At 40.2% G+C, this 26889-nt stretch overlaps 1 protein-coding gene and 1 pseudogene across 4 annotated transcripts in view; one reads left to right on the forward strand and one right to left on the reverse strand.

The window, feature by feature from the left end:
• Positions 1 to 6410, reverse strand: part of UBE2V2 (ubiquitin conjugating enzyme E2 V2) — a 46822-nt gene extending 40412 nt beyond the window's left edge. For 2 of the 3 annotated variants that reach the window (XM_073331239.2, XM_073331238.2), the window contains exon 1: positions 6304 to 6410. In XM_073331239.2, coding sequence (XP_073187340.1) covers positions 6304 to 6319 — 16 coding nt within the window. In that variant the 5' untranslated portion in view covers positions 6320 to 6410. Of the gene's footprint in view, positions 1 to 5061; positions 5082 to 6303 lie in introns of those variants that run through there. The other variant, XM_073331240.1, reaches the window with a different exon arrangement.
• A 761-nt stretch (positions 6411 to 7171) lies between these two features.
• LOC140906110 (DNA replication licensing factor mcm4-B-like) lies at positions 7172 to 26567 on the forward strand (annotated as a pseudogene). The gene is made up of 9 exons (XR_013635272.1): positions 7172 to 7432; positions 10015 to 10110; positions 13317 to 13590; positions 15421 to 15780; positions 17933 to 18060; positions 19615 to 19822; positions 21039 to 21267; positions 21681 to 21814; positions 22878 to 26567. The product of XR_013635272.1 is annotated as a DNA replication licensing factor mcm4-B-like (transcript).
• Positions 26568 to 26889: the final 322 nt, after the last annotated feature.

The raw sequence follows: 26889 nt of genomic DNA on the forward strand, positions 1-26889 counted from the left end.
CTCCAGCATTGCAACTCTAAAACTGAAACCAACTATACAAAATTGTAAGTGACAATCAACTTTTCACTGTCCAACTAGAGAATGAAAAAAGTAAACAAGGAGTATAGTGACAAGTGAACTAGAGTTTAAAATTCATTTTTAATAATCCACAGTGGTGGTAGTTGCATAAGCAAAGATATTTGTTCATTTATAATTTTAAATCTGGTAATATCCTTTTAAGAGAAGGTGTAGGAAGGAGATTTCATGGGATATCACTAGATGGTGGAAGCAGAAGTCAAAATTCCTGACCCTGAAATTGTATCCATGACACTCTCCCCTCATAGTGACACACAATGGAAGCCCATTCATGCAAATAATGTTGCAGGGTCTTAGTTTAGCAAACTGGAATAGTTGCCTAAATAGATTAAGAATCACTGTAATAGCAAGTATAAGTCTCAATCTCAGTGAGTCATGTCAAGGAGAGTCCCATATGCATTTACTATATTTCCATAGAGATGGAACCCCAACCTAGGTTTGTAAAATAATCAATCACAGATCACAACATTAATCTAAGATTTATATATCTGCATAATTGTAGGTGTTGCCTAAAAATACTATAGCAGGAACTATGTACCACCCACTATATAGTTCAGGCTACAACACAAATGCTATTGTATCCAATTTTCACGTACTCCTTGCTTTCTGAAAGTCACATTTTGGCCTGATGTGTGGTCTTTGATCAAAGGTATAATGACTTAATGTTTGCACAACCACTTCAAGCATTCGAGTTCAGCAAGGGATAAAAATAAACACTTTTCCTTTTAAAAAATTCTAACCAGCGTGAAAGAAGTTTGAAACTTTAATCATGGTATTGACATAGTTTTCCATCAAGGACATTGCTTTTGCTTGGACCAGAAAAAAGTGGGTTTGATTTACTTAAGTTGTGAACATTTGAAAGCTACATACTGAGCATCAGCAGTAATGTTTCCCCCATTATTTCTGCAACTTTTTTTTCTTGGTTGCAGTTAGTGTATTTCTAACACAACTGTTTATGTTAAAAAGGGATATAGGACTTAGGATATATGGCCTTGCAAATTTATCTGATTGCCTAGTTTTTTATTTTATTATGTTTAATTCCTCATTTTTGAGGCTCTTTTTGAAGGGCCTAATTCAATGACACAATTGATGAAAGAAACTAATTAATTGTATGATAAATTAAATTGAGCTCTGCAGTTGTAAATCAGAGTTGGATGTTCCACTCCTTTCAAAATGTGAAATAGAAGTATGTATAGCCATGCACTTGAAATGCACTACACGTTATTTAAAAGACTACGAAAACAAAGTGTGCACTCTTCAAAACTAGCTTGACCACTTTATATTCATAATATTAGCATTTATGCACTGATTTTCTTCAAAATATGGCTTGAATTAAATCTCAGTAAGATCTAAGACAAGACAAATTGGGCAGGGGAGGGAAAAAATCAGACACTGAAGTAATTTTAGTGACAATTTTTCAAATTAGCAAAAGCATTTGGAAACAGGACATGAACCAGGACTGTTCTGAACATTGCTTCTTCAGTGGTATGCTCTTGCCCCAGGATTAGCCTCACTGCTGCCCCCACAGATTGTCCTCTTGACATCTAATCATGTCTAAGACCTTCAAGCCACATAAACAGTTTAAATTTATATAAATTGCTTATGCAGCTTAAATACCTTGAGTCAGTTTGAAATACAACACAAATTTTAGAATATTTTTCAGGGAGGTCAACAAAACAACCATGGGGCTATATAGCTGGATGGGAGGCACTTTTGTTGCTGGAGGGATGTTTTTACACATGGAGAGTTTCAAAGTCACAATGGGCTCGTAAATAACTCAACTCTCACTGAAATCAAATGGGAGCTGGGCACCTACTTTGAAAATCTCCCCCTCAGTGCTTCAGGAACAGATTGCTACCTGGTCATGGAATGAGGAACACCAAGGGAGGAAGGAGGCAGACATAGAGAATAGAGGCATAGAACACGGAGGAATACACATATAGAGGGACACAGAAAATGCAGACTTATTTATGTTTGTGTTTGAAGTTTAACATTTTACAGATTTAAGCATGCAAAGTTTTCAGTTTAATGTAACACCACTCCTCCTCCTACAGACTTATTGAAGTGTAGAGGAGGGGAGACCTGCTCTGAAGAGTCATAAGATATGTCAGAGGCTAGGTCTATACTTGAAAGTTTTATCAGCATATCTGCATGAGTCAGGGGTGTGAAAAACCACACCTCACTGAGCTATGCTGGCATAATCTTCAGAGTAGACAGCTATGTAAACCTACTTTGACTAAAAAACTGTCCATGTAGGCATCTACAGTATGAGGCTATGCCAACACAGCTACGGTGCTACAGTCTCCATAGTGCAGAAACACCCTCAGCAAGGTGTTCTACTGCTGTACAATGTTTCACACACTCATGCTCACCCCCATCCAGTTTATATCTCCAACCTAATTAACTATGTACCCTAATTATTAAAGATATGCAAGAGGTAAAAACAAATTAGGCTATGATTGCACACTGTTTTCTCAAGTGGGAACTGAACAAGTATAATTTTTTTTAAATCTTTTCATATTTTTTCAAATTTTAGGGGCAAAGATAATTGTGTGGACACTGCAATTTGGGCACGGCAAGTGGAACAGGATTATGTGGCAGTGTGGAACAGGTTGAATGCTCTAACAGTTCTTTTTGAGACATTCTGATTTTTTTTTTTTAAGATGCAATTTTGATAAAGAGAGGTAATATTGGTTTGAGGTGCTAGCTGGACTCCTCCAAAACACACTTCCAACTTTACCTCTGTTAATAAAGTCTGTACTTAAATAGAGGTAAGCCTTCAAATCTAAAACAACCACCTTTGGCCAAAACCTACCAGTTATAAGTCTACAAAGTTGAAACTAATGGTTACCAGTTGACTTTTACCATTTGGTGGCTACTAAAGACCTGATAACTTTCTCCATCTCATTTCCTTTAAAAACTAAAACACCAATAAATTAAAGGCAAAACAATTGTTAAGGCTGTATATTTAAGCAATTAGAAATAGAATATGAAAAAATTAAAGATAAATGCACAGTTTAAACCCTGATAACTGTATCATAAGACATGTGAGTTAAGTTATTTATCACGGCTCTTAGATACAAGTGCATCCAGAGTTGCAGAAAACACGTATCTGAAAAATAATACATTTAATAACTATTATAATGCAAACAGAGTGTAGATTATATTTTAGACTTTGCTTTTGCATTGCCAGAATTTTGGTTGTATTAACATAGTTATATATTGTGTATTTTAACTGGTTATAAAAATCATTGTTTCCTCTCTCTCTTGCTCCAATTTTATAAAAGGCTTTATATATTATTTGTTTTTTCCCGGGGCTGGTAATTTTATGCCCTCCAAAAAAATTTACAATGTATTGCAAGGAACTGAATGCAATGAGTCCCATCTAACCACAACAACATTTAAGTGTACTTTAACAATAACCGTCCTTTTCCTAAAGAAACATCTTGACCCGAGTTTTCAAAAACTTTTAATGTTGCCAGCACAACTGATGTACGCTTCTGAATGGGTCTAATTACAAACAGAAATAACTGCAATATTGAAGGCCAGACAGAGGAGCTGCTTAACTAACAGCTATAACATCTACACATGAACTAAACAGATGAGGGTGTTTTGAAAGGTAGATAACTGGTTATGGTGAGGATGCTATCAAACAATAATATAACTGACCATGTTGAAGTACATATTTTCTTTAAGGCATGTTCAGGGACAGTTATTTTCAAACAACATTTCTTCTTGTTCTAAAATGCTCTGTAGTTTTCCTATGTGCTCAGATAGCTGATTAGTGGTTTAAGTCTCAGGAAAGGAATACCTGGGGTGGAATCCTGGCCAAATTGAATTCAACAGGAGTTTTGCCATTTACTAGGATTCAACAGGAGTTTTGCCAATCTCACAGGATTACACCCCCTAGAATTCATCCAAACAAAAAATACACATTCTGGCAGTTTCAGCTCCAACCTTCCTCTCTGAAATAAGGATGAAATTCAGCCATGACAGAGTAGGTAGTATCCCATTGACCTCGCTGCAGTCACATCTGCTTATGCCTGCAGTGAGTTTTGTCCCAAGAGAGTACCATTCAGTTTCCTGGGAAAGGGACATGTGTGTTTGGCAGAGATCCTAAAAAACAACTTCCCTTCTTGTTGGTAGTTCTTTCACTCTGCCTGGCTGGCCCCTCTACTGAAAAGATGGCTGATTTTCAGTGGTGCTAGGGAAGCATGGAATAAAGCACTTTAGGATTTCTGGAGATGAAAAAGTGTAACGTACAGTTAAGCACCAACTATGTTTTACTATACAAGTAGCTGCATTTCAATAATAAGGAAAATAATTCATGTAAATGTACATATACACATACAAGCTTTACAAAATACCCCCTATTATTTGTTAATATGCAAAGCGCTCTGAGATAGAAAACGCTATGCATTTTAGCAGATTATTTCTACCTTACAGAACTGAGTGACCGGTTTCAGAGTAGCAGCCGTGTTAGTCTGTATCCGCAAAAAGAAAAGGAGGACTTGTGGCACCTTAGAGACTAACCAATTTATTTGAGCATAAGCTTTCATGGGCTACAGCTCACGAAAGCTTATGCTCAAATAAATTTGTTAATCTCTAAGGTGCCACAAGAACCGAGTGAGTACACAGGAGTAGGACAGTTTTCTGATTCAACAACATGAATTTTTTGTGACTGCCGGAATGAAACAACTGTTTTGAATGCAAAAAGTTGCAAGAAGCAAAGATTCACTCACAAGCAAAACCAACTTTACTTCCTGTTTATTAGAGGAAGCCAGAAGACCAAGAACTTAGACATGCAAGAGTGCAAAGAATCTGGAAACTCACTCTACCCCAAAAGTACTTGGGGGGTGGGGTGGGCTTAGTTTAACTCAAACACCACAAGGCATTTCTACAAAAAGTAACAAAATCCAGTTCTCCCACAACTAAGTAAATATATAGTTCCTTCAGAATATCCATCCATTTCATAGGGCAGCCTACCCCAATTCAGCCCACATAGGGTAATGCAGCCTTTTCCATTGGAGCCAAGGGTAGTACAGCTGCACCAGGTCTCTGCAGTGGGAGCTCCCCGAGGTACTGAGGGCTGCTCTCTTCCCTTTCTACAGGATCTGCCATGCACACCCTATTTCCAAAATCTGGCACAGTGAGGGGAGCTTTTCTCCCCCAAGTTCTACCTAGTATTCTCTATTCCTCTTCCACTGCACACCACCTGCATAAGACAGAGGTGAGTTCTACACCACAAGGTTCTGGTCTGCAGCCCTAGCTCTCCAAAAGCTCAACAGATGAGACACTAACCCAAATCAGCTTGACCCCCCACACTCTCTGAATAGAGCACTGAAATCAGTTCGTTCCCCTGCCCCTGGGCTCTTCCCTGCCGTTCCCTCTATTCATTCACGTTGATGCCTTTGCCTCCTAAACCCCCTCTAAACCCTCACTTGGGCATTACACTGAAGCCCAGATTTATACTCCGCCCTGTGCCTAACAATGCCTTTATTGAATAATAAGGTGGGCTCTGCTCCCCCAGGCTGGGCTACTGAGCTACCCCACACCACCCACACTGGTCACTGAGGTGGGATACCCCATCCCCAAGTACTGCCATACAGTCCGTCACCAGCAAACGAAGAGATAGTATCCAACCCCCTTGACTGTACAATAAGCCGCTCTGCATTAGACACTGAGATGGGTTTTGTCCCTCCTACTCGGCCCTACCTTTCAGGCACCCACACCCCGGCAACGAGCACTAAATCATCCTCTCTCCTTGGCTCTGCCCCGCCGCTTCCCTACCCTCTGTACGGGTAGTGAGGACCGCTCCCTTCCCGCCCTACGGATTCGGGCTCCGCTCTCTCAGGCTCTACCAGACGAAGACCACAGGCCCGACGCCCTTGGGCCCGAGATGGGACCCCCCCACACGCCCCGCCGCCCTTTACGCGCCGCCCGAGGCACGGAGGTGGAACTCCTGTCCTGCCGCACCTACCCCAGGTACTGAGGAGGGACGCGCTGCCGTGCCGCCCCCTGCACCGGGGCTCCACTGGGGACCCCCAAGTTCTGGCTGGCGCCGGGCCCTGCCGCCGCGGCTCAGCCCAGACACCAGCTCCCCTTTCCTGGAGAGAGACAGGTACAGCCCTAGCCCCAGCCCCACCCCGGGGCTCTCGCAGCCCACAGAACGGAGACCCGCTTCCCCACACCCGCCCCAGGCCCAGCTCGAACCCCCCCCTCACAGACCTGTGGATCCAGCCATCTTGTCCAAACCCCTCCCACCGGCCCGGGCCTGCGCAACGGACGTCACCTCCGCCTCACGCAATGCGTCACTTCCTAGTAACGGCCACAGAACTCGCGACTCTAGCAGGAGAAATAGAAACGGGTCTCGCACCCATAAGAAGGCGAAGTGACGGGAGGAGGGCCTAGGCCTCGAAACTTGGTCAAGTAAGGGCGATACCATGTCTCACTAGAGGGGGGAGGGAACCCTGCCTGTGAATCTGATGCAGGCTCTACGTGGGTGAATTCCCTGTATTGTGGGAGAATCGGGCTCCTGTCAGAGTTTGCTCTGTCCCGGCAGAGAGGCTCAGGGAACCCTTAGAGTGCGAGCGTCCGTACCGGGAACCTAGACGATTGGTTACATCCCCCTTTCTGCGCCGAGTTGGGCTCTTCTGGGCAACTAATGGTAGGAAAACCCGCGCGAGCCCACCCACGTGTCCGGTTTGGCGCGGAATTTTCTCGGGGTTCACGGGCTGGCCGAAGGTGCTTGCGGAAGAAAAGCGGGGTACGAGCGCGAGACGCCGCCATCCCCCCCCCCTCCCGCGAATATCTGCGCGCGAATGGGATGGGGGGGCGGGGGGCTCGCGGCGCTGAAGAGGGCGGCTCCGTGTTGTGCAGTTAATTCGCTGTAACTTTTCAGAGCCGGGCTCGGAGCAGGTGCCGGGGGGCGGCGCGGAGCAGGGCTGCCTGCTCCCGGTGCAGGGCGCGGGGCCGGCGGGCTCGCGGGAGAGGGGGCTCGGTGCGGGCTCCGGGCCGGCGGGGAGGGGGGTGGCTCTGCCTCAGTTTCTCTCTCTCCACCCGCGCAGGGAGCAGCAGCCGCCGGTGAAGCAGCGTCATGTCCTCGCCGGCCTCCACACCGAGCCGCCGCGGCAGCAAGCGCGGGCGGGGCAGCAACCCGCCGACTCGTAAGTGCAGTTTTTCCCCGCCGGGTGGAGGTGCGTCGGGATTGGGTCGGGGGCAGCTGACTGCGGCCGCAGCCCTACGAACTCCACTAGGAGATGAGCGTCCGGCCGGGAAGGCCTCGGCAGGCCAAGCAATGCCCGGAGGGGGGAATGTGGGCAGCCCCCCCCCGCTCTCTGTTTGGTGCTTAGCAAGGGTATGTGCACCGTGCAGAGAACATAACGGCCATACTGGGTCAGACCAAGGTCCATGGAGCCCAGTGTCCTCTCTTGATAGTGGCCAATGCCAGGTGCCCCAGAGGGAATGAACAGAACAGGTAATCATCAAGTGATCCATCCCCTGTCACCTGGCAAACAGAGGCTAGGGACACCATCCCTGCCCATCCTAGCTCGTAGATATCTATGGACCTATCCTCCATGAACTTAGCTAGTTCTTTTTTGAACCCTATTATGGTCTTGGCCTTCACAACTGGGAATTGGTCCTGCTTCGAGCAGGGGGTTGGACTAGATGACCTTCAGGGGTCCCTTCCAACCCTGATATTCTATGATTCTAACATCCTCTGACAATGAGATCCATGGGTTGACTGTGCAGTTGTGTGAAAAAATACTTTTGTTTGTTTTAAACCAGCTGCCTATTAATGTCATTTTGTGACCCTTAGTTCTTGTGTTATGAGAAGGAGTAAATAACACTTCCTTATTTACTTTCGCCATACCAGTCGTGATTTTATAGACCTCAATCATATCCCCCCTCAGTCGTCTCTTTTCCAAGTTGAAAAGTCCCACTCTTATTAATCTCCCCTCATGGAAGCCGTTCTATACCCTTAATAATTTTTGTTGCCCTTTTCTGTACCTTTTCCAATTCCGATATATCTTTTTTGAGATCGGGTGACCACATCTGCACGCAGTATTCAAGATGTGGGCGTACCATGGATTTATATAGTGGCAATATATTTTGTCGTCTTATCTATCCTTTTCCTAATGAATCGCAACATTTTATTAGGTTTTTTGACTGTCACTGCACATTGAGTGGATGTTTTCAGAGAACTATCCTCAATGACTCCAAGATCTCTTTCTTGAGTGGTAACAGCTAATTTAGACCCCATCATTTTATATATATAGTTGGAATTACGTTTTCCAGTGTGCATTACTTTGCATTTATCAACATTGACTCTCATCTGCCATTTTGTTGCCCAGTCACCCAATTTTGTGAGATCCTTTTGTAGCTCTTCACAGTCTGCTTGGGACTTAACTATCTTGAGTAGTTTTGTATCATCTGTAAACGTTGCCACCACACTGTTTAGCCCTTTTTTCCAGATCATTTATGAGTGTACAGTACTGGTGTGGCATAGCTGTGCTGCTGTAACCCTGGCCCGTAGCATAGGCACCATCTATGCTGAGGGAACTCTACTCCCCAAGTGACCGTAGCTGCCCACCTGTGAGCATCTACACCCAGGGTTGGATCTTCCTAGCCACATTCAGGAGTGTGGCTTTTTCACATCCCTGACAGTCTAGGCCTAAGCAGCTGATGCACAAGAACAGATGGAGTCTAACTTACTTTCACCCATGTTTCCTCTGCAGGGCTAACACCGAGGGAAGAACAATAAAAGCAGCTTTTTGTCATTAAAGCACAGCCATGAGCAATGTAGTTGTACCAGTATAGGTCTGTAGTGTAGACCTGGCCTAAAACTCTCCTCTTGATTACTGCAACAGCGTTTTCTCTGGCCTTAACAAATCAAATCTTGCCCTGCTTAGGCCAGTTCAGAATGTTGCCAAAAATGTTTTCCTAGTATGTTGTTTTGAGCAGATCGCCCCTCTCTTTCCATCTCTTCACTGGCTCCCCCTTCTCAGTTGCATTGAGCATAAGCTACTTGGTCTTCACTTTCAAGGTATGTCATGGCTTATCCCCACCTTACCCATCAACTCTTATTAACTATTGAGAGAGTCTACTTTCTTTTCTAGTTGGACCCTTCTATTGTCCATTTGTTAAATTTTCAAATAAGTGTCTTTGTGCTTTTTCCCAAGCTGCCCCTTACATGCTCCTCCCTTACAGGAGGAGTTCCCTATAAATATCTATAAAGCTACCTTATTACTCTTCTCTAAAGCTCTTCTTAAGGCTCTCTTTTTACAACAGCTAGGCTGCGGGTGTGCTGAGGCCACTGTCTGTCATACTGACCAATACTGTAACCCTGTTTGTTTGTATGTCCCTGTTTGTATCCATCTGTTGTCTCTTGTCTTCTACTTGGATGGTAAGCTTTTTGGGAAAGCTCTTTTTATTCTGTTAGTAAGTTCTGTACAATGTTCGGATTTTGGTTCAGGAGTAAGGTTTGTAGGCATTAGGATGTAATAGAGGTTAAAATCCCCAGTAAAATTTCATATACTTTTTAGTAGTAATATGTTTAGCATGTTATCCTGTTCCCAAAAGTGTTTTTTAACTTGTATTTATAAAATAATTACAAATTAGTTCGATAAAAAGGGATAATAGCTTGATAAGGCTTTTTCAAAGTAATTGGTTTGCTTTACTGTGTGAAATTTTGAAAAATATTGTTGGAATTAAGGAACTTGTAGTGTGCATGAGAGAAATATCCTGTAGGGGGATGCATTAGGGGTATCCCTACCCTTTGGGAGTTTTTGAGTAGCTGCAATATAGAGAGTATTTTTGAAGGTAATTTGAGCCATGAAAATGTCATCCAGTGTAGGAATGGTGTAGTAGTGAAATCACAGCTCTGTCCCTTTGGGCACTCTTAAATATAACTTTTTTTATCTTATTCTCAATATTCAGAGATTTCTTCAGCATTTTCTTGATCCATTAGCTAAAGAGGAAGAGAATGTTGGCTTGGATCTTAATGAACCACTCTATATGCATCGACTTGAGGAAGTAATACTGTAATACAGCTAAAACTAACTTGTTTTTCAGACTTCAATGCTGGTGATTTAATGTGGCGTTTTTAAACATCTTGCAGATCAATATGGTTGGGGAACCATTTCTAAACGTAAACTGTGACCATCTGAGATCTTTCAACACAAATCTATACAGACAGCTGATTTGCTATCCACAGGTAACAGCAGGCCTTTTTTAAAGGATTTCTTCCAGTTGAGTTCAGTTTTTTTTTTTAATTGCATTACTTAAGCATAAATTAGTATGTAATTGTTTAAGATTATTGCTCAACGAGGGAGCAGTATTTATAGCTACACACCCCAGTGCTTAAGCACTTCTCTAAATATCTAGAAAGATAGTATAACATTTGTGTATACAAACTTCTGCATAAAATATATTTTATTACATAAAGGTCTTAAAGTATTTACCAGATGCTTCATAGCCAGAGACAGATACCAAAGAGCTCAGGGAGGAAGTAGTTGCTGCTCTCCAAAGGCAAATTCCCATGAGAAGCTCAGAAGGCTTCCTCATTCCACTCACCAAATTTGTTGACAAGGTATATTGTTCTGGAATTCCTCCCAGTTTGTAGTCCATGGATCCTGCTCAGTGCTCCAGCTTATTTCTCTCTGCCATGTAGGTGTGTGGAGGAAGCAGACAGCTTTAAAAGACAATAAGCTCAAGGCTGAATCCCAGAATGACAAAGTAGTGGACACTGGATCTTTATCAGTCTTTCTGTGCCTGTCTTAAATCTGTTATATACCTAGCTACAACTGCAACCATGGGGCTGCCTTTGCAATTCTTTTCCTTGCCTTTCTTTTGAGTCCCTCCTCTGCCTGCGAATAGCTCCAGAGTCTGATTCTGCTGCTGCTCATAGTTTTGCTATGGAGCAATCAGGGAGGATTTGATTTAAATCAAATAGATTTAAATCATGATTTAAATTACTAGTCAAGAAGACTCAATTTAATCATGGTTTTTTACATAAAAGTGCATTCTTGTTGGTTGTTATAACCTTAATGCATATTCTTCACAACTCAGAGATAGATGTAGGTTTCATTTTTAGAAGGTACACACTATACATTTTTAAAAACTGATTTATTTTGAAAACTTTTCAGATTAGTTTTAAGGTTGTATCAGAAAATGAATGATTGTTTGGTTATTTCATTTACCAAAGGTAATTGAAGCAGATATTTATGAAGTCATTGGGTGGTGAACTATCTCCAATTCAACAGGTTAATCATTAATATTTGGAGGATTTTCTTGCCATGGTATATTAGAAGGAGAACGTCACTAGACAGACATTTAAATTGTTTTATTTAACTAAAACAACAACGTTAAGTATTCTGGATTTTTTTTCTTCAACAGCAAACATACAGTATTTTAACAAAACAAGCATATGTCCCTTGCTTCTCACATTTATCTCCAGACTTCTTCTCTTTGTCCAGATCTATTCTGCCCCCAGCAATCTTCTATTCATTGAACTTTTTGAAACTTTGCACTTTTACAGAGCAGTAAGGGATTGACTCTGTGTACACAAATTTGCGGAGGGACAATAGAGTTGAGGTCTGTTGTTTCTCACCTGTATATATTATTTATTTATTTATTTAAAAATATTTTTGCTGTTAACAAGCATGTTATCTCGGTAGACACAAATCCACAGTTTGAGAACTGCAAAACTAAGCATCTCTGATGGTATCTTCTAGACTGAGCACTGTCCCATTGGATAGATAGAAAGATTAACCTAAATAATTTATACAGAAGCCCGTGGAATCCCATAAAATTGGGTCCCTAATCCATGAATTATTGGAACTCATTTACAAAACTTTTCTTAAACATTACATGAATATATCATCCATATTCCATAACAAGATATCTTTGAGCTATAATGTATCTTCATTAAAACGATCTTTTTCCTCAAAAAGCATTTTATCAAAAAAGTCGGAATTTATTTATTTATTTATTTATTTATTTTATTTAATCGTTGATTTTTATCCACCCTGGTCTGGAATAGTGTCTGTTGAATATTAACTGAGTACATCATAATTGGTGACTGAAAACTGTGAAGCAGAAATACTGTCTGATTTATATAGTGATACCTTAGTTTTGGTGTAAAATACCTTTAGAGTTCTGAATATTTTCCCCTTTCTAAAATCAACAATAGTGTAAGTACAGCTGCCAATAGGTACTGTCTTTGTAGACAGAAAGGCATATATATTTTTGCCATGTTTGTATTATACAATTTCTAAAATTTAATGATTACATCTCTTAACCTATACTTCAAAGGGAAACAAGCATCTTTATCATGGAACAGCTTCTGAAAAGCTCACATGTACTTAGTTTTTAGTTCTTGAACAGATGAGGAAGCATGTTGAAATTATTTCAATTAATGCAATTTAAATTGGGTTGAGGCTTTATGAAACTAATTTAAAAACTGCTTTTGAAACTTTGGGTTAGAATTTATAATGAATTAACTATAAGTGCTTTCTTTAATGTCACTAGTCTAATTTAAATTTTACAAAATTGCTATAGACCAAACACTGAAAATTATGATCCTGATACTGCAGTTGCCTAACCAGGTACCTAACTTTGCTCATGTGAACAGTCCGATGTACTTAAATAGTACTACTCATGTTTAAATTTACGTGTTTGTTTGCAGTATCAGACTAAAAGAGTTTTTAATAACCTTTTCTCTTACTAGCATAAAATCATTGCTGCTTCAAAACAAGATTGCTTCATTGTTGATACTAAAAAGTTGTTTAGACTTTCAGTGCACCAACACAATTGTCAACTTCTTGTATGTGCAAGCCAAAATCGAGCAGGCTAAAGTTAGGCTCTAAGGGCAGGATTTTCCAATGCACTTTAGGTCATGATCCTGTAAAAACTTAAGGCCACAACTTTACTACGAGTGGCCCATCTGAAATCATGAGACATGTTAGTAAAGGTAAACACATGCTTAAGTGTTTGCAGGATCAGGGCCTCAATGACAAAAGCACAAGTAACATTGACATCAGGAGAAGCATAGCCTGGTCAAAGCATTTCAACTTTTGGAAAGCTTTCTAGAGAATTGCTGCTCCGTGATGTGGCTAATTCTGTAGAACCAATCTGAAAATCGAAGTGAAAAATAAAAATGTAGATAAATCCCTTAAACCTTCAGCGTTTGAGCTAAGCTTATTTTTGATTTCGTATCTGAATTGTAATTCTGTGGGGGGGTTTTTTTAGATATCTACAGAGCAGTTCCTGTTCGAGTTAATCCAAGAGTGAGCAATGTAAAATCAGTCTATTAAAACCCACATTGATGTCATTCATTACCGTAAAACCGATTCAAAACGTTTGCATGGTGTTGATGATGAAGAAACTGAGCAGAAAATGTTTGCAGAGGAACGTGTGGAAATGCTGAAAGAGCTCTCCAGAAAACCAGACATTTATGAAAGACTTTCTTTGGCTCTGGCTCCAAGCATTTATGAACATGAAGATATCAAAAAGGTAAACAAAATTTTACAAGTCTACCGGAACACCTGACTAGATAGTATAAATGCACATCTCCATTTAAAATATACACTTTTTTTTGGAAATGATACTCTATATGGAGTCTTTCAAATACAGAAAAATAAGAGGCCTTTGTGTATTTGAATACATCCTGAATAAAATTTGAGTTTTATTTACAGTAAGTTTCAGTTATCAGAGAGCCTCGGGAATCAGAAAACTTTAGATAATGCAACAGGGGTTTCAGGTAATAGGAAAGGAAGCCTTTACCTTCACTCTCCTCTTCTACTGGCTGGCTTTAAGGAAACTGGCCAGCCAGTAATTCTGCTTTCTTTGGCCATCTCTCTACTCTGCAACAGGATCCAGATAACTGAGAAATGCAGTCACAACTAACAAACCTTGGGAAACATTATAGACCATCCACTGAGTAGGGCTCTAAATCTTTGATTATTATAGTGGGGCAGTAACACCACTATAGTTCAGGTTGAGAGTAGCTTACTGTTTAAAAGCTTACTGGTTTGTATGTGCACTCGTGCCCTGGGGTAGCCAAAGAAATGCTTGTGTAGGTAGCCTATTATCGGCTGCCCCAAATAAGTCCATCTATTTTTCAGTATTGTTTGTATTGTTGTAGATAATTGTGCCCATTCAAGGATTTCTTCATTTTACTTTGAATATTCTACACAGGCACCTGCATGGAAAGCTATTCAGTTTGCTTTGGATGGACTTATGTTTCCAGTTCTCCGCTCTAAGCATCCTTCTGTCTGGGATGTTACTTCTAAAATTATTTGTGTTTTTGCTAATAATATAACATATTTGGCATTGATCTCAGCTAGAGTCTGGTACACGCTGCCCCTTTGGGGAAACAATATTTTAAATTATTCAGGGTAAATACTGAATCTATAATGTGGTTTGAGCCCATGCTGGCAAGCCAGAGAAAAGTCATTTGTGTATGTGCTGCAGGAATGGAGCTGTTACAATCCAGACTGTTCTGCAGCTGCCGCTATTGGTCTGCTTCCCGACTGGGTCCCTCGCCTGCATCTGCAGCTGATTGGTCCATCCCCTTGCATCCCCTCCTGCCCCCAAGCCCCCACTGTCCTCGTTTTGGGAACTTGAAATATGGTAAGTTACTGGCACAAACTTGGTGTGCTGGGTCATGTGCCTTGCTGAGTCATGAGGCATTCAGTGCCTAGGTGCTGCCTGAAGGGATCTCAGGAGGGGTCCCTAGAAGAGCTGATTCTCCTTAATGGGCCATCAAGCAGGCTGGCTAGCCTTGATGTAAATCTGTCTAGGGGGTGTTACCCAGAAACACAACAGGTTTGAGATACAGACACACAGCTAAGTTTCATAACTTCATATACAATGATGATACATGCATACAAACAGGATAATCATACTTAGCAGACTATAACTTTTCCAATGATACCTTTCATGACACATGTACAAGATTTATCAGAATTGCGCAACAGGGGTCAGACATGGTCACCTTTCTTTTATACAGCAGCACACCAACTGTAGAGCCTTTGTTGATAAGAGATCCAGAAAGAACCTAGCTCAGTGTTTAAATTCCAAATTGACTTTGCAGAGCTGGCGATTTATTTTAAAAAGTAATCTAAGCAGATTTGACCTGGAAAATCTTTGACGCTTCAAAGATAGAACTCCACAACCCTTTTTAGTGATACTTGACAGAAAACAGTACTCCAGCTTTACATGTGTTCTGTTAATGATTTCAAACAATTTTCATTTAACATTTCAGTTCACTCAGTCAGAGATTGGCTCATGTAATTATCAAGAACTTTAGTGTCTGATTTGGAAAAATTCTTATTTTTATAGGGCATTCTGCTTCAGCTGTTTGGGGGATCAAGAAAAGATTTCAGTCATACCGGAAGAGGCAGTTTTCGTGCTGAGATAAACCTTCTTCTCTGTGGTGATCCTGGCACTAGTAAATCACAGCTGCTTCAATATGTCTGTAACCTGGTTCCTTGAGGCCAGTACACATCTGTGAAGGGCTCTAGTAGGCTTCACTGCGTATGTAATGAAGGACCAGAGACAAGGCAGCTGGTTCTGCAGACAGGTGCTCTGGTTCTCCGTGATAATGGCATTTGCTGCATTCATGAATTTGATAAAATGAATGAAAGCACAAGATCAGTACTGCATGAAGTAATGGAACAACAGACTCTTTCTATTGCCTAGGTAAGACCCAAGTTAATATCTGTTGGATGATTAATAGGGCTGTCAAACGATTAAAAAGATTATGGCCAAAGCATGAGGGAGCATACGAATGTTTAGCATATCTGGCATATCAATGCTGGCTACAAAAGTGCTTGTTCTCACTTTCTGGTGACAATGTAAATAAGAAGAGGGGAGCATTATCTCCCGTAAATGTAAACAAACTTGTTTGTCTTAGCAATTGGCTGAACAAGAAGTAGGACTGAGTGGACTTGTAGGCGCTGAAGTTTTACATTGTTTTGTTTTTGAGTGCAGTTATGTAACAAAAAAATCTGTTTGTAAGTTGCACTTTCACGACAAAGAGATTGCACTACAGTACTTGTATGAGGTGATTTGAAAAATACTACCTTTTGTTTATCATTTTTACAGTGCAAATATTTGTAATCAAAAATAATGTACACTTTGATTTGAGTTACAACACAGAATACACTGTATATGAAAATGTAGAAATATATCCAAAACATTAAATAAATTTTGATTGGCATTCTGTTGTTTAACAGTACAATTAAAACTGGGATTAATCACAATTAATTTTTTGAGTTAATCACATGAGTTAACTGTGATTAATTGAGAGCCCTAATGAGGAAATAAGATAGTTCATAGATTCATAGATACTAAGGTCAGAAGGGACCATTATGATCATCTAGTCCGACCTCCTGCACAACGCAGGCCACAGAATCTCACCCACCCACTCCTGCAAAAAACCTCTCACCTATGTCTGAGCTACTGAAGTCCTCAAATCGTGGTTTAAAGACTTCAAGGAGCAGAGTATCCTCCAGCAAGTGACCCGTGCCCCATGCTACAGAGGAAGGCGAAAAACCTCCAGGGCCTCTTCCAATCTGCCCTGGAGGAAAATTCCTTCCCGACCCCAAATATGGCAGTCAGCTAAATCCTGAGCATATGGGCAAGATTCACCAGCCAGATACTACAGAAAGTTCTTTCCTGGATAACTCAAATCCCACCCCATCTAACATCCCATCACAGGCCATTAGGCCTATTTACCATGAATATTTAAAGATCAATTAATTACCAAAATCAAGTACGTAATGATTAAACTACAGCCATGTCAGAACATAATTGGGATCAAGCATGAGGCAGAATGGTTGAACAACCCTTAATATAAAACTCCAGTGCTGTTAGTGTCAAAAACAAGAACCCAATTCTGCAAAATTTTACTCATGCCAAGTAAATTGTTAGCAAACAATCCTACTGAAGTTAGTAGAACTACTTGTATAAGGCTTACTCAGGCCTTGTCTACACAACCAAGTTTTGTCGCCAAAAACTGCCTTTTGGCGACAAAACGGCAAGAGCGTACACACTACAATGGGACTTTTGTTACAAAAAACACCCAGTTTTGGCGACAAAAATCTTTCGCCCCTTCACGAGACTTTTTTGTCTTTTTTCCTCCATTTATTGTTGACAAAGAGCCAGTGTAGACACGGCTGATTGCTTTGTCACAGAACTGGCTTCTGCCAATATCCCACAATGCCTGCCCTGATTGCTCTGCTCAGTGTTTTGATCTCTGCTGCCCTGCAAGACCATCCCACACCTGCAAGACCATGCAGTCCCACCAGTCTGTGCCCGTTTGCCAGGCCCAGTATCAACCAGCCTCACTGCCACCACGATGCCCCAACTGCCACACCCCGTGCCCCCAGGAACACCTGTGTCCACGTCCCCCCCCACAATTGTCCTCACGCCACCATCCGCCAGCCAGGCTCCACACACACTGCAGTACAATTGGAAAGGTAATGTAGGAACTAGAGAGAAGACTGACAGAAATACAACCTCAAAGTTGAGTAAGAGTATAGATGTTGGAGCTGTATTTCAGTGACAACATTCAGCATGTTGCAGACTCAGCATATATGGCTGCACGCTGCATGTAATACCCCTTCCAGATAACCTTGTTCCATTTTGTACCCAAGCTTTTGTAATGAGGTTGTTTCTCTTGATCTAGAGAACCCTTTTTATAAAGCATTTTTGGTGAACCCAGCAAGAGTTAATTCTTTAAAGTCTTTCTTGTTAGAAGAAGCAAGTCTTGGGGCTCTTAACATAGCTGCTGGAATCTTCCTTCCGCTAGGAAAGGTTGTTTGCTCTCAAATGCGTTTCCTTTTGACAGGCTGGAATTATTTGCCAACTGAATGCTCGCACCTCTGTCCTAGCAGCCGCTAACCCTATAGAGTCGCAGTGGAATCCAAAGAAAACTACTATTGAAAACATCCAACTTCCTCATACGTTGTTATCCAGGTATTACAATTAGACTTATGTTTCCATGATGCATGCTTGGTTGGTTTTTTACAAAACCACTCTCTCTGTCTCCCTATTTTGTGTGTGTGTATATGTAATATAAAAAGTGTGTGTGTGCAGGAACATGTTGATTGGGGGTGACATTTGCAATGTAGAAAGCAAAAGCTTTTTCCAAATTTACTTTAAAAGTAATGTTGTTAACTAATACTCTAGCAGAGGACTGTAAATTGCTGACCAGTTTCTAGCATATAGTGCTTGGTATTGAATAATGGGATTCGGCACTGTCTCTAAGGTTTTGTTGTGTCCATTGTTCTGTTTGCTTCAAGATTTTGTATCACTGCACAGGCACTGGCATTTTCAAATCTCGAGTATTTTACATTTAGTTCTAAGGACATGTATCTACTCTGGAGGTGGAGTGTAATTTCCAGCTCAAGTAGATATACCTGCTGTAATGGTCATCAAGCCACAGTGCTAAAAATAGAAGTGTAGCCACATCAGTGCAAGCAGTGGGACAGGATAGGTGCTCCAGGCATGATCCCATCTGAAACTCTTCAGTGCGTACACAGGCAGCTAGCCAGTTCTGCCAGGGCAGCAACACTTCCTTTTTTATCGCACTAACTCAGAGCTAACCTGGGTATGTCTACCCAAGCTGGAAGTTACACCTCCGCTCCAGTGTAGACATACCCTCAGTTGCCTTTGCTTCTTGTCAAGCTGTATTAGTAGCTGGAGTAAGTGTTTAATGAACAATGATAGAGGCATCACATCTTCAGAAGAGCATAAAAATGAGTCTTTCAGCCATTGCATGCTTTACAAATTAGGAAGCCAAATATAATAGTATACAAGTGTATGGTTTGTATTCTTATGTCAAGTGTCACCCTATTTTCTGTTTTTTATAGGCCTGAGCTTATTGATGATAAATTAAGATTTTTAACCTCTCAAAATATGTACCATACCTCATACCATGAGGCACCTAGAACTCTTTTAGGCAGTGTAGAAAATAAGTAACTATGGATGATTGAGTGTCTAATTCCATTAATTTAATAAATTACAGGTAGTTGTCATCTTTTGAAATATGACTAAAAATATGCCTATCGCATCCTTCTCAGAATACAGTTGCACCCAGAAATTATTCAATACATTAAGTAGACAGACTTCAAATACATGTAAATACATTCCCCCTCAAGATCAAACTGTAAGCATATGTAGACTCCATCACCTCATCAGGCAGAAGCTTGAATAAATGAAGTTTACGCTATGCGTGGAAGGTCCCAGCCTTCAGACATTCTTAGGCAAATGATGGGAGAAAATTCCATAGTTGGAAGCCCTCTGAAAACATTCTGCCTTCAAATACTCAGCTCTGTAGACTGAAAGCAAAATCACATTTTTTTTTCCTCCTTTTTTACATCCTGAGAGTATCCAGTACTCGTGATGTAACGAATAAAATTTCAGATTTTAGATTTCACACAGCTTCCACTTGATCAAAATCATGAAACCAAGTAGTGTAAATGGTGGAAAAAGTTTATGCACTAAGTATTGAATCTTTATTCCATGCAGATTTGATCTGATCTTTCTAATGTTGGACCTGCGTGATGAAGCATATGACAGACATCTTGCTCACCACTTGGTTGCGCTGTTCTACCAAAGTGAAGAGCTGGTGGAAGAAGAGTACATGGACATAGCAGTATTGAGGGATTACATTGCGTATGCTCGTAGCTATGTTAACCCTAGACTAAGTGAAGAAGCAACTCAGGCCCTTATTGAGGTAAAAAGTTGTGGATGTGAAATTTAAAGTACGTGATTTAAAAAGAAGGGGGGGAAAAAAATCTTCCTGGGGGATAAGATGTACCAGAACTGTGTAAACCATTTCCTTTATTAGGCTCTTGAAATCTTTTTAAAATCTATATTCTGTATTGACTATTCTCCTTCCTTTTAATCCTGCATAGAAGTCATTCTGTGCAAACCAGTCTGTCCCTGAGCAGGTTTCCCATACTCTTACAGAACTATCACATAATTTCAGTAGAACTTGAACTTTCTCATGCTTTTTTATAGATATACCTGTACAGATAGTAGTGATAGGCTTTAGCATTCCACATATTCTTCTGTGCTTTGAGACCAGATTTAACATTAATAACTGTCTTAGTTTCATGGTAACTGCAACTGTATTTCCCCCTCCATGATTCACTCTGGAAATACCCAGTCAAGTCTCCAGCCATCACCTGTCTCTGTATAGGGACCCTTCTGACGGGGGATATTAAGGCTGCACAGATCCCTGCCATCCACTGTGATATCCCCAGCAAGCGTGCATTGCTTTCTCAGAGGACAATAATAGTGATTTTTACCTGTCACCGCACAGCTCTTCCAAATAAACATTTATCCACAGGGCAAAAGCATTATAGAGAAAACAGAAACAGTAAACAGATTTAAATTCACACTAAAGGTCACTAATTTTCCAAATGGGGAGGCTGGTGGGCCCACCTCCCTTCCATCTTTCCGCAAAGAGGTGGGGCCTCCCCTTGGGCAGTGAGTTATGTCCATTTGCTGAATCAAAACGAAGGCCATGAGTCATGTTCATCCTTTTACACCAAAGCCCTTCCTTTGTTTCCTGGATAACACAGCCTGACCCAGTCTATGCAAACCACCACGAGGAGTGGAACTTCTCTGGAAGAGTTTAACGTTCATCAATTTAATACAATGATCCCCAAAGATACTGTGTAGGGTGCAGGAATAATCTGCCCAGTTTATTATAGCCTTGTACAGGATCAAGCACAAGGAGAAACCTACTAGCTGTGGTAGATGTCAGTCATGGCAAGGGAAATAGTGAAGATGTATATGGCATTTATATTTAAGGGGATACACAATATTTGGAATTTTTTTTCCAGGCTGATGATCCTCTGAAGGATGAAGTCTGGATACATCCTACATAGTACATCTGTGAATTACTCATACATAAAACATTCCCCCCCTTCCTTCTCCTTCAGGCTTATGTGGACGTGAGAAAGATTGGCAGTGGTAGAGGAATGGTTTCTGTATATCCCAGACAGCTTGAGTCTTTGATCCGTCTGGCAGAAGCTCATGCTAAAGTACATTTTTCCAACAAAGTTGAAACAATTGATGTTGAAGCAGCAAAACGACTCCATCAGGAAGCTCTGAAACAGTCTGCTACTGATCCAAGAACTGACATTGTGGACATATCCATTCTCACTACAGGTTTGTGCTCACATAAGGATAAATTAGTATCTAATGGGTCTGGCTTGAGAAAACTATATGCTATTTCAGTTTGGTGATGTTATCTTCAGTGATTGGTTTGTGGATTTGTAAATGCTTCAGATTGGATATTGAGCAATCCAGGTAATAAATGTCAAACCTGGATGTAATGTCAAGGTCAGTATATTCATTTTACAATGAAATCCGATTTTTAATTGAAAAACTTCACTTGAAATCTGCAAAACTTTCCCCAAACATAGCTAATACCTTAGGTGAACAGTTGATACAGCAGCCTATATTGTTAGCCCTCTTTTGGCTACAAAGAATTCAGTTTCTAATGTTGACATTCTCATATTTAAAGCAGAAATGACAGTCAACATTATATCCTTTGTAAATTCTCTGTACTTTTTTCCAAGGGATAAGTGCCACAGCCCGTAAACGTAAGGAGGAGCTCGCTCAAGCTTTGAAGAAGCTCATCCAGTCAAAGGATAAAACACCAGCTCTAAAATACCAACAGCTTTTTGATGATCTCCATGCACAGTCTGACGCAGTACGTTTCTGCTTTCTTTGTATACTACTTTGATTTTTTTTAAAAACTTTTCCGTCTCCTGGGGGATCTTCTGTGTACTCAGCATGGTCCTCAGTACCGATTATAGTTGTATCTCAGTTGACTAGGAAAACTAAATGGAAATCTCGAGTAACAGTGGAGAGGTTATTTTACCTCTGTATTTGGCACTCGTGTAACTGCTGCTGGAATACTTGTCCAGTTCTGGTGCCCACAGTTCAAGAAGGATGTTGATAAATTAAAGGGGGTTCAGAGAAGACCCCTGAAAATGATTAAAGGGTTTGAAAACATGCCTTAAAGTGATACTCAAAGCTCAGTCTATGTAGCTTAACAAAGAGAAAGTTAAGGGTAAGTTGATTGTAGTCTAAGTATCTACCTGGGGAATAAATACTAAGTATGGGCTCTTCAATCTAGCAGAGAAAGATATAATATGATCTAATGGAAGTTGGACAATTTTTAAATCAAGGTTGGATGTTTTTCTAAAAGATACGCTCTAGAAATTGTATGTATGTGTTAGTTATACAGGTAATCAGTGTTTACAGTAGAGCCTTCTGGCCTTGGAATCTATTTACTTGTTGTCCACCTGACACATCAATAGGTATAAGATGAGCCTGCTAGTCAGTTGGTCATTAGGTGTTCCTGATTAACTAGCTTAATTCTGGTTTCAGTTAGTGTTTCCTTCATAGACATAAGTTCCACCTGTGGAATAGAAGAGATCTTGATTACTTACATGCTTGTCTTGCTAACAAAAATAAGCTGATTATTCTTGTCAGCTATAGGTGTCTATTCTGGTTTGCACATCAACAAAATCATAAGCCATGATCGCAGAATCTCTTATTATCATTGAGGATGCACAAGCCAGAAAGAACCCACTTTAACTGTTGCATTCCAGGATGAATTTCACAGCTTCAAAAGACAAAACTTTTACCTAAAACCTGGCAAACTTGTCATGGAAGTTGGTGAGACAAGCAGAATCCCATGATTTTTCTTTGGGGCTTTGTAACATAGCCTTTTGTATATGTTCTCAAACTTTTCTCTTTTCTTTAAGGCTGTCACTAAAGAAATGTTTGAAGAAGCACTTCGTGCCTTGGCTGATGATGACTTCTTGACTGTTACTGGAAAGACTGTTAGATAGCATTTCATTACAGCAAACTTAACAGCAGAGTTTTACTGTTTTTTCCATGTATTTCCCTTGAGACCTGTATCACGTTTAAGAATATTATTCTCTGTGGCAAAATTCATGATGATGACCTGTTGGTGAACACCACTGTCGGCACTGTAAATAACTAGATTCTCTGAAGGACTGCAAATAGGTTAAATTAAACACCGCTATATTTGTTTCAATAAAATGGGTTACTAACATTTCATGTATTTTCAATAAAGTGCTTGGTAAAACAAGCTCACAATTTTTATGCATTTTAAAGCCCAAATGTCAAAATTCATCTAGAACTACTGCTTTTTGATATAAATGCATCTTTAAATCAGTGCAGATTATGCTGTAGTATTTTTACTACAGAGAGATTAGTGCTTGTGACTTTTGGAAATTAAAATCCACTGGTTTTATTAATAGCTTATTTGCCTTTCTATGCATTTCAAAAAGTGAAGCTAAATCTTGGCGAACACTTCAACCCAGTGTCCAGCAACTGCAAACAGACTTCATTTTGTTTTCTAGCAGTTTAAAAGAACCAAGTAACCATTTTTCCTTTTCCTTCAGATTACTGCTTCCTCACATCAATGTTTGTAATTGCTGTTAAAAGATGTCTTTCTGCTTTCAACTTAAACTTTTACCATAACAAGCTACAATGAAGTCCAAGTTTCACATTAGGTCATTTTCCTACAGTAAACTCGTATTGCTGTAAGATTTATAATTCATAGGACAGCTCAGACTATCTTCCCGGTCATTTTCTCTCTTCCATTGCACTGGGAATTTAAATCAGAGGATGCAGCATGTAGGCATAACACTAATACTACAGACATTTTATAGATGTGGAAAAGTGGCCTTTGGCTATTTAATTATACTCCTCATCTGCTTTCAGAGCACAAGGTCAGTTCTTACACTGTTTCAGATTATGCACAGCTTCCCTACATGTAAATGAGATCAAGAGTATTTGAACATGACAAAAGAAAGTTTCTCTAGAAAACTGAAAACAAGCTAAAGACGTTCAATACATTAGAAACTGATCATTTAATCCTACTGTATTGAATTAATCAACATTCAGTACAGTAAAAAAAGTAAGCAAAGTATTCAAGTGTTTTGCAGTACTAAGTTATTGGAAAGGGGGTAAATAACAAGGAGGACAGAACTTGTAAATGACAACTGTTAGTCAGCAGTAGCACTTAAGCTAGGCACACAAAAACTAATGCTGATATATGCCTGGGAATGTATGTTAGAAGGAATAATGTAAAATATTTATACAGGCTGCTGGGTTCTAAATTAACCACTAAGAAGAAAGTTGTGGGTGTCTTTAGTTCAATGAAAAATTCTGGTCTCTGTGGAGCAGCAGTCAAACTGAACAAGGGCATAGGCTGCTTAAGGAATGGAATAGAAAATACTACCAAAAATGTCAACTCCTTGAAGTCATGGTACACCACAGTTGGAATACTGAGTTCAGTTCTGGTTCACCCTGTCAAATAATACAGCATACCTAGAGAGGATTCAGAAATGAGTGTTACTAACTTGTAGAATACATTATGGCAGAGGCTAAGAGCTTACTAGGATAAGACACTAATATGAATAAAAGATTTTAGAAGAGGCGGGGGGGCGCCTAAAGCCCTTATACTTTATTCTTCAGACCACAAACCAACCTGTGATTCATAAGTGTTAGGAAGAAACTTCGATGTTTATTACAAGTTGTCCACAACATGTTTTCTTGCTCTTTTCCTTTAAGCATCTGGTACTGGTCTTGATCAGAGAGGATGTAGAACTAAATTGATGACTGGTCCAACGGCAATTCCTCCGTTAGGTTTCGCCAGGAAGGAGGAATAATGAAAAGCTATTTTGATAAAACTTGAATTAAAACAGAACATGCCCAGTTACTGCTGTTGGAGGAGAAATCCCTAAAGTAAAGGTCAGTCTTCAAGAACAGAAAGAATTATACAGAAATAGCAGGCTCCGTTTGCTTATAACCTAAAGCTACATTTTACCTACAACAAATTTAAAATGCATGTTGAAACATGCTGCTAAAAAACTCTGCCAGGCAAGTTTCTTTCCCTGAAATAAATACAAAACACTAATTAATCATGTGGTGTTTTCCAACTTTTGAACTTCAGCTCCCTTTCAATTCAGCAGCATTCCCCACTCTCCATTTGCTGATATTTTTGTCCCCCGTTTCAAAAATAGCAAGTAAGGCTTATAGTACTTCCTTTGGGAAATTAAGCTGGAGTCTAATCAAGCTGTCAGAAACCTTTTCCTGATCTTCAGCCTATGTTTTCATATTCACAGCATTCATAATCAATGTATTATCCTGAAAATAATTCCTCTCCAATCCTTACTGTTATAAAGAATATCTTTAGAAGAAAGAGGTAGCAGCTTCCCACTTGTTTGACTCTTATGCTTTTGCTCAAATGTCCCTATTCTGTGAAGGAAGCAAATTAGAAATTCTCTGGAGCGGGGGAATAAATTTCCAAATCACTGCATGCTACTTTGAGGTGGCTCTTAAAGTTTCTATGTGATCGTACACATAAGTACCAGATCTATTTGAAGAATTTATTCTTAGTACACAATAATTGGTGACACCCTTACATGTGAACACAAACAGATGGGTCAGAACCTTTCAAGTCCCACATTAGTAACTAGGTCAATAAAATTATAGAAACATTTTAGAATTGTATTTGAAAGCTGTTCTTTAGTGAAGGTTCTGATTATAGGATTGGATCTTTCCCTATATGAACTAATACTTTCCCACCACAAACATCAATCCTAAAATATACAGTAGAAAGGGGAAAACTGGGAAGAGAAAGGCATAAGTATCTCCACAAATGGTTGCTCTAACAGATTGAGAATTTCTGTTCATGTGAAGTCTCCATAAAGGAATAGTGTTATGTTTTCAATTAATCCAATGTTCACTCCAACTTATTAAGATGTCTTTATGCTACCCTTCCATGTGGGTGATTAAACCTAGCTGTAAATGGAGAATGGAATGCACAGCGATGAAAGAGCAGTCTCGTATGTCCGAGATCTGACATTCCTAATATCAATAATAAGCAAGAAAACCTTATTCAGGCTCCTTTATGCATAAAGTAGTAAAAAGGTGTCATAAATATAAAGGGAAGGGTAACCACCTTTCTGTATACAGTACTATAAAATCCCTCCTGGAGAGAAGCAAAACCCTTTCACCTGCAAACGTTTAAGAAGCTAAGGTAACCTTGCTGGCACCTGACCCAAAATTACCAATGAGGGGACAAGATACTTTCCAATCTAGAGAAGGGGAGAACAAAGGGTTTGGGCTGTCTGTGTGATGCTTTTGCTGGGAACAGATCAGGAATGCAGCCTTACAACTCCTGAAAAGTTAGTAAGTAATCTAGCTAGAAAATGTGTTAGATTTTCTTTTGTTTAATGGCTTGTAAAATAAGCTGTGCTGGAGGGAATGTATATTCCTGCTTTTGTGTCTTTTTGTAACTTAAGGTTTTGCCTAGAGGGAGTCTCTATGTTTTGAATCTGATTACCCTGTAAAGTATTTACCATCCTGATTTTACAGAGGTGATTCTTTTACCTTTTCTTTAAATAAAATTCTTTTAAGAACCTGATTGATTTTTCATTGTTCTTAAGATCCAAGTGTTTGGGTCTGTGTTCACCTGTACCAATTGGTGAGGATTCTTATCAAGCCTTCCCCAGGAAAGGGGGTATAGGGCTTGGGGGGATAGTTTGGGGGAAGACATCTCCAAGTCTCTTTCCCTGTTCTTTGTTTAAAACGCTTGGTGGTGGCAGCATTCTGTTCAAGGACAAAGCAAAGTTTGTACCTTGCAGAAGTTTTTAACCTAAGCTGGTAAGAATAAGCTTTGGGGGTCTTTCATGCAGGTCCCCACATCTTACCCTAGAGTTTAGAGTGGGGAAGGAACCT

The sequence above is a fragment of the Lepidochelys kempii genome, chromosome 2 (genome assembly GCF_965140285.1).
Source record: "Lepidochelys kempii isolate rLepKem1 chromosome 2, rLepKem1.hap1, whole genome shotgun sequence".
NCBI lineage: Eukaryota > Metazoa > Chordata > Testudines > Cheloniidae > Lepidochelys > Lepidochelys kempii.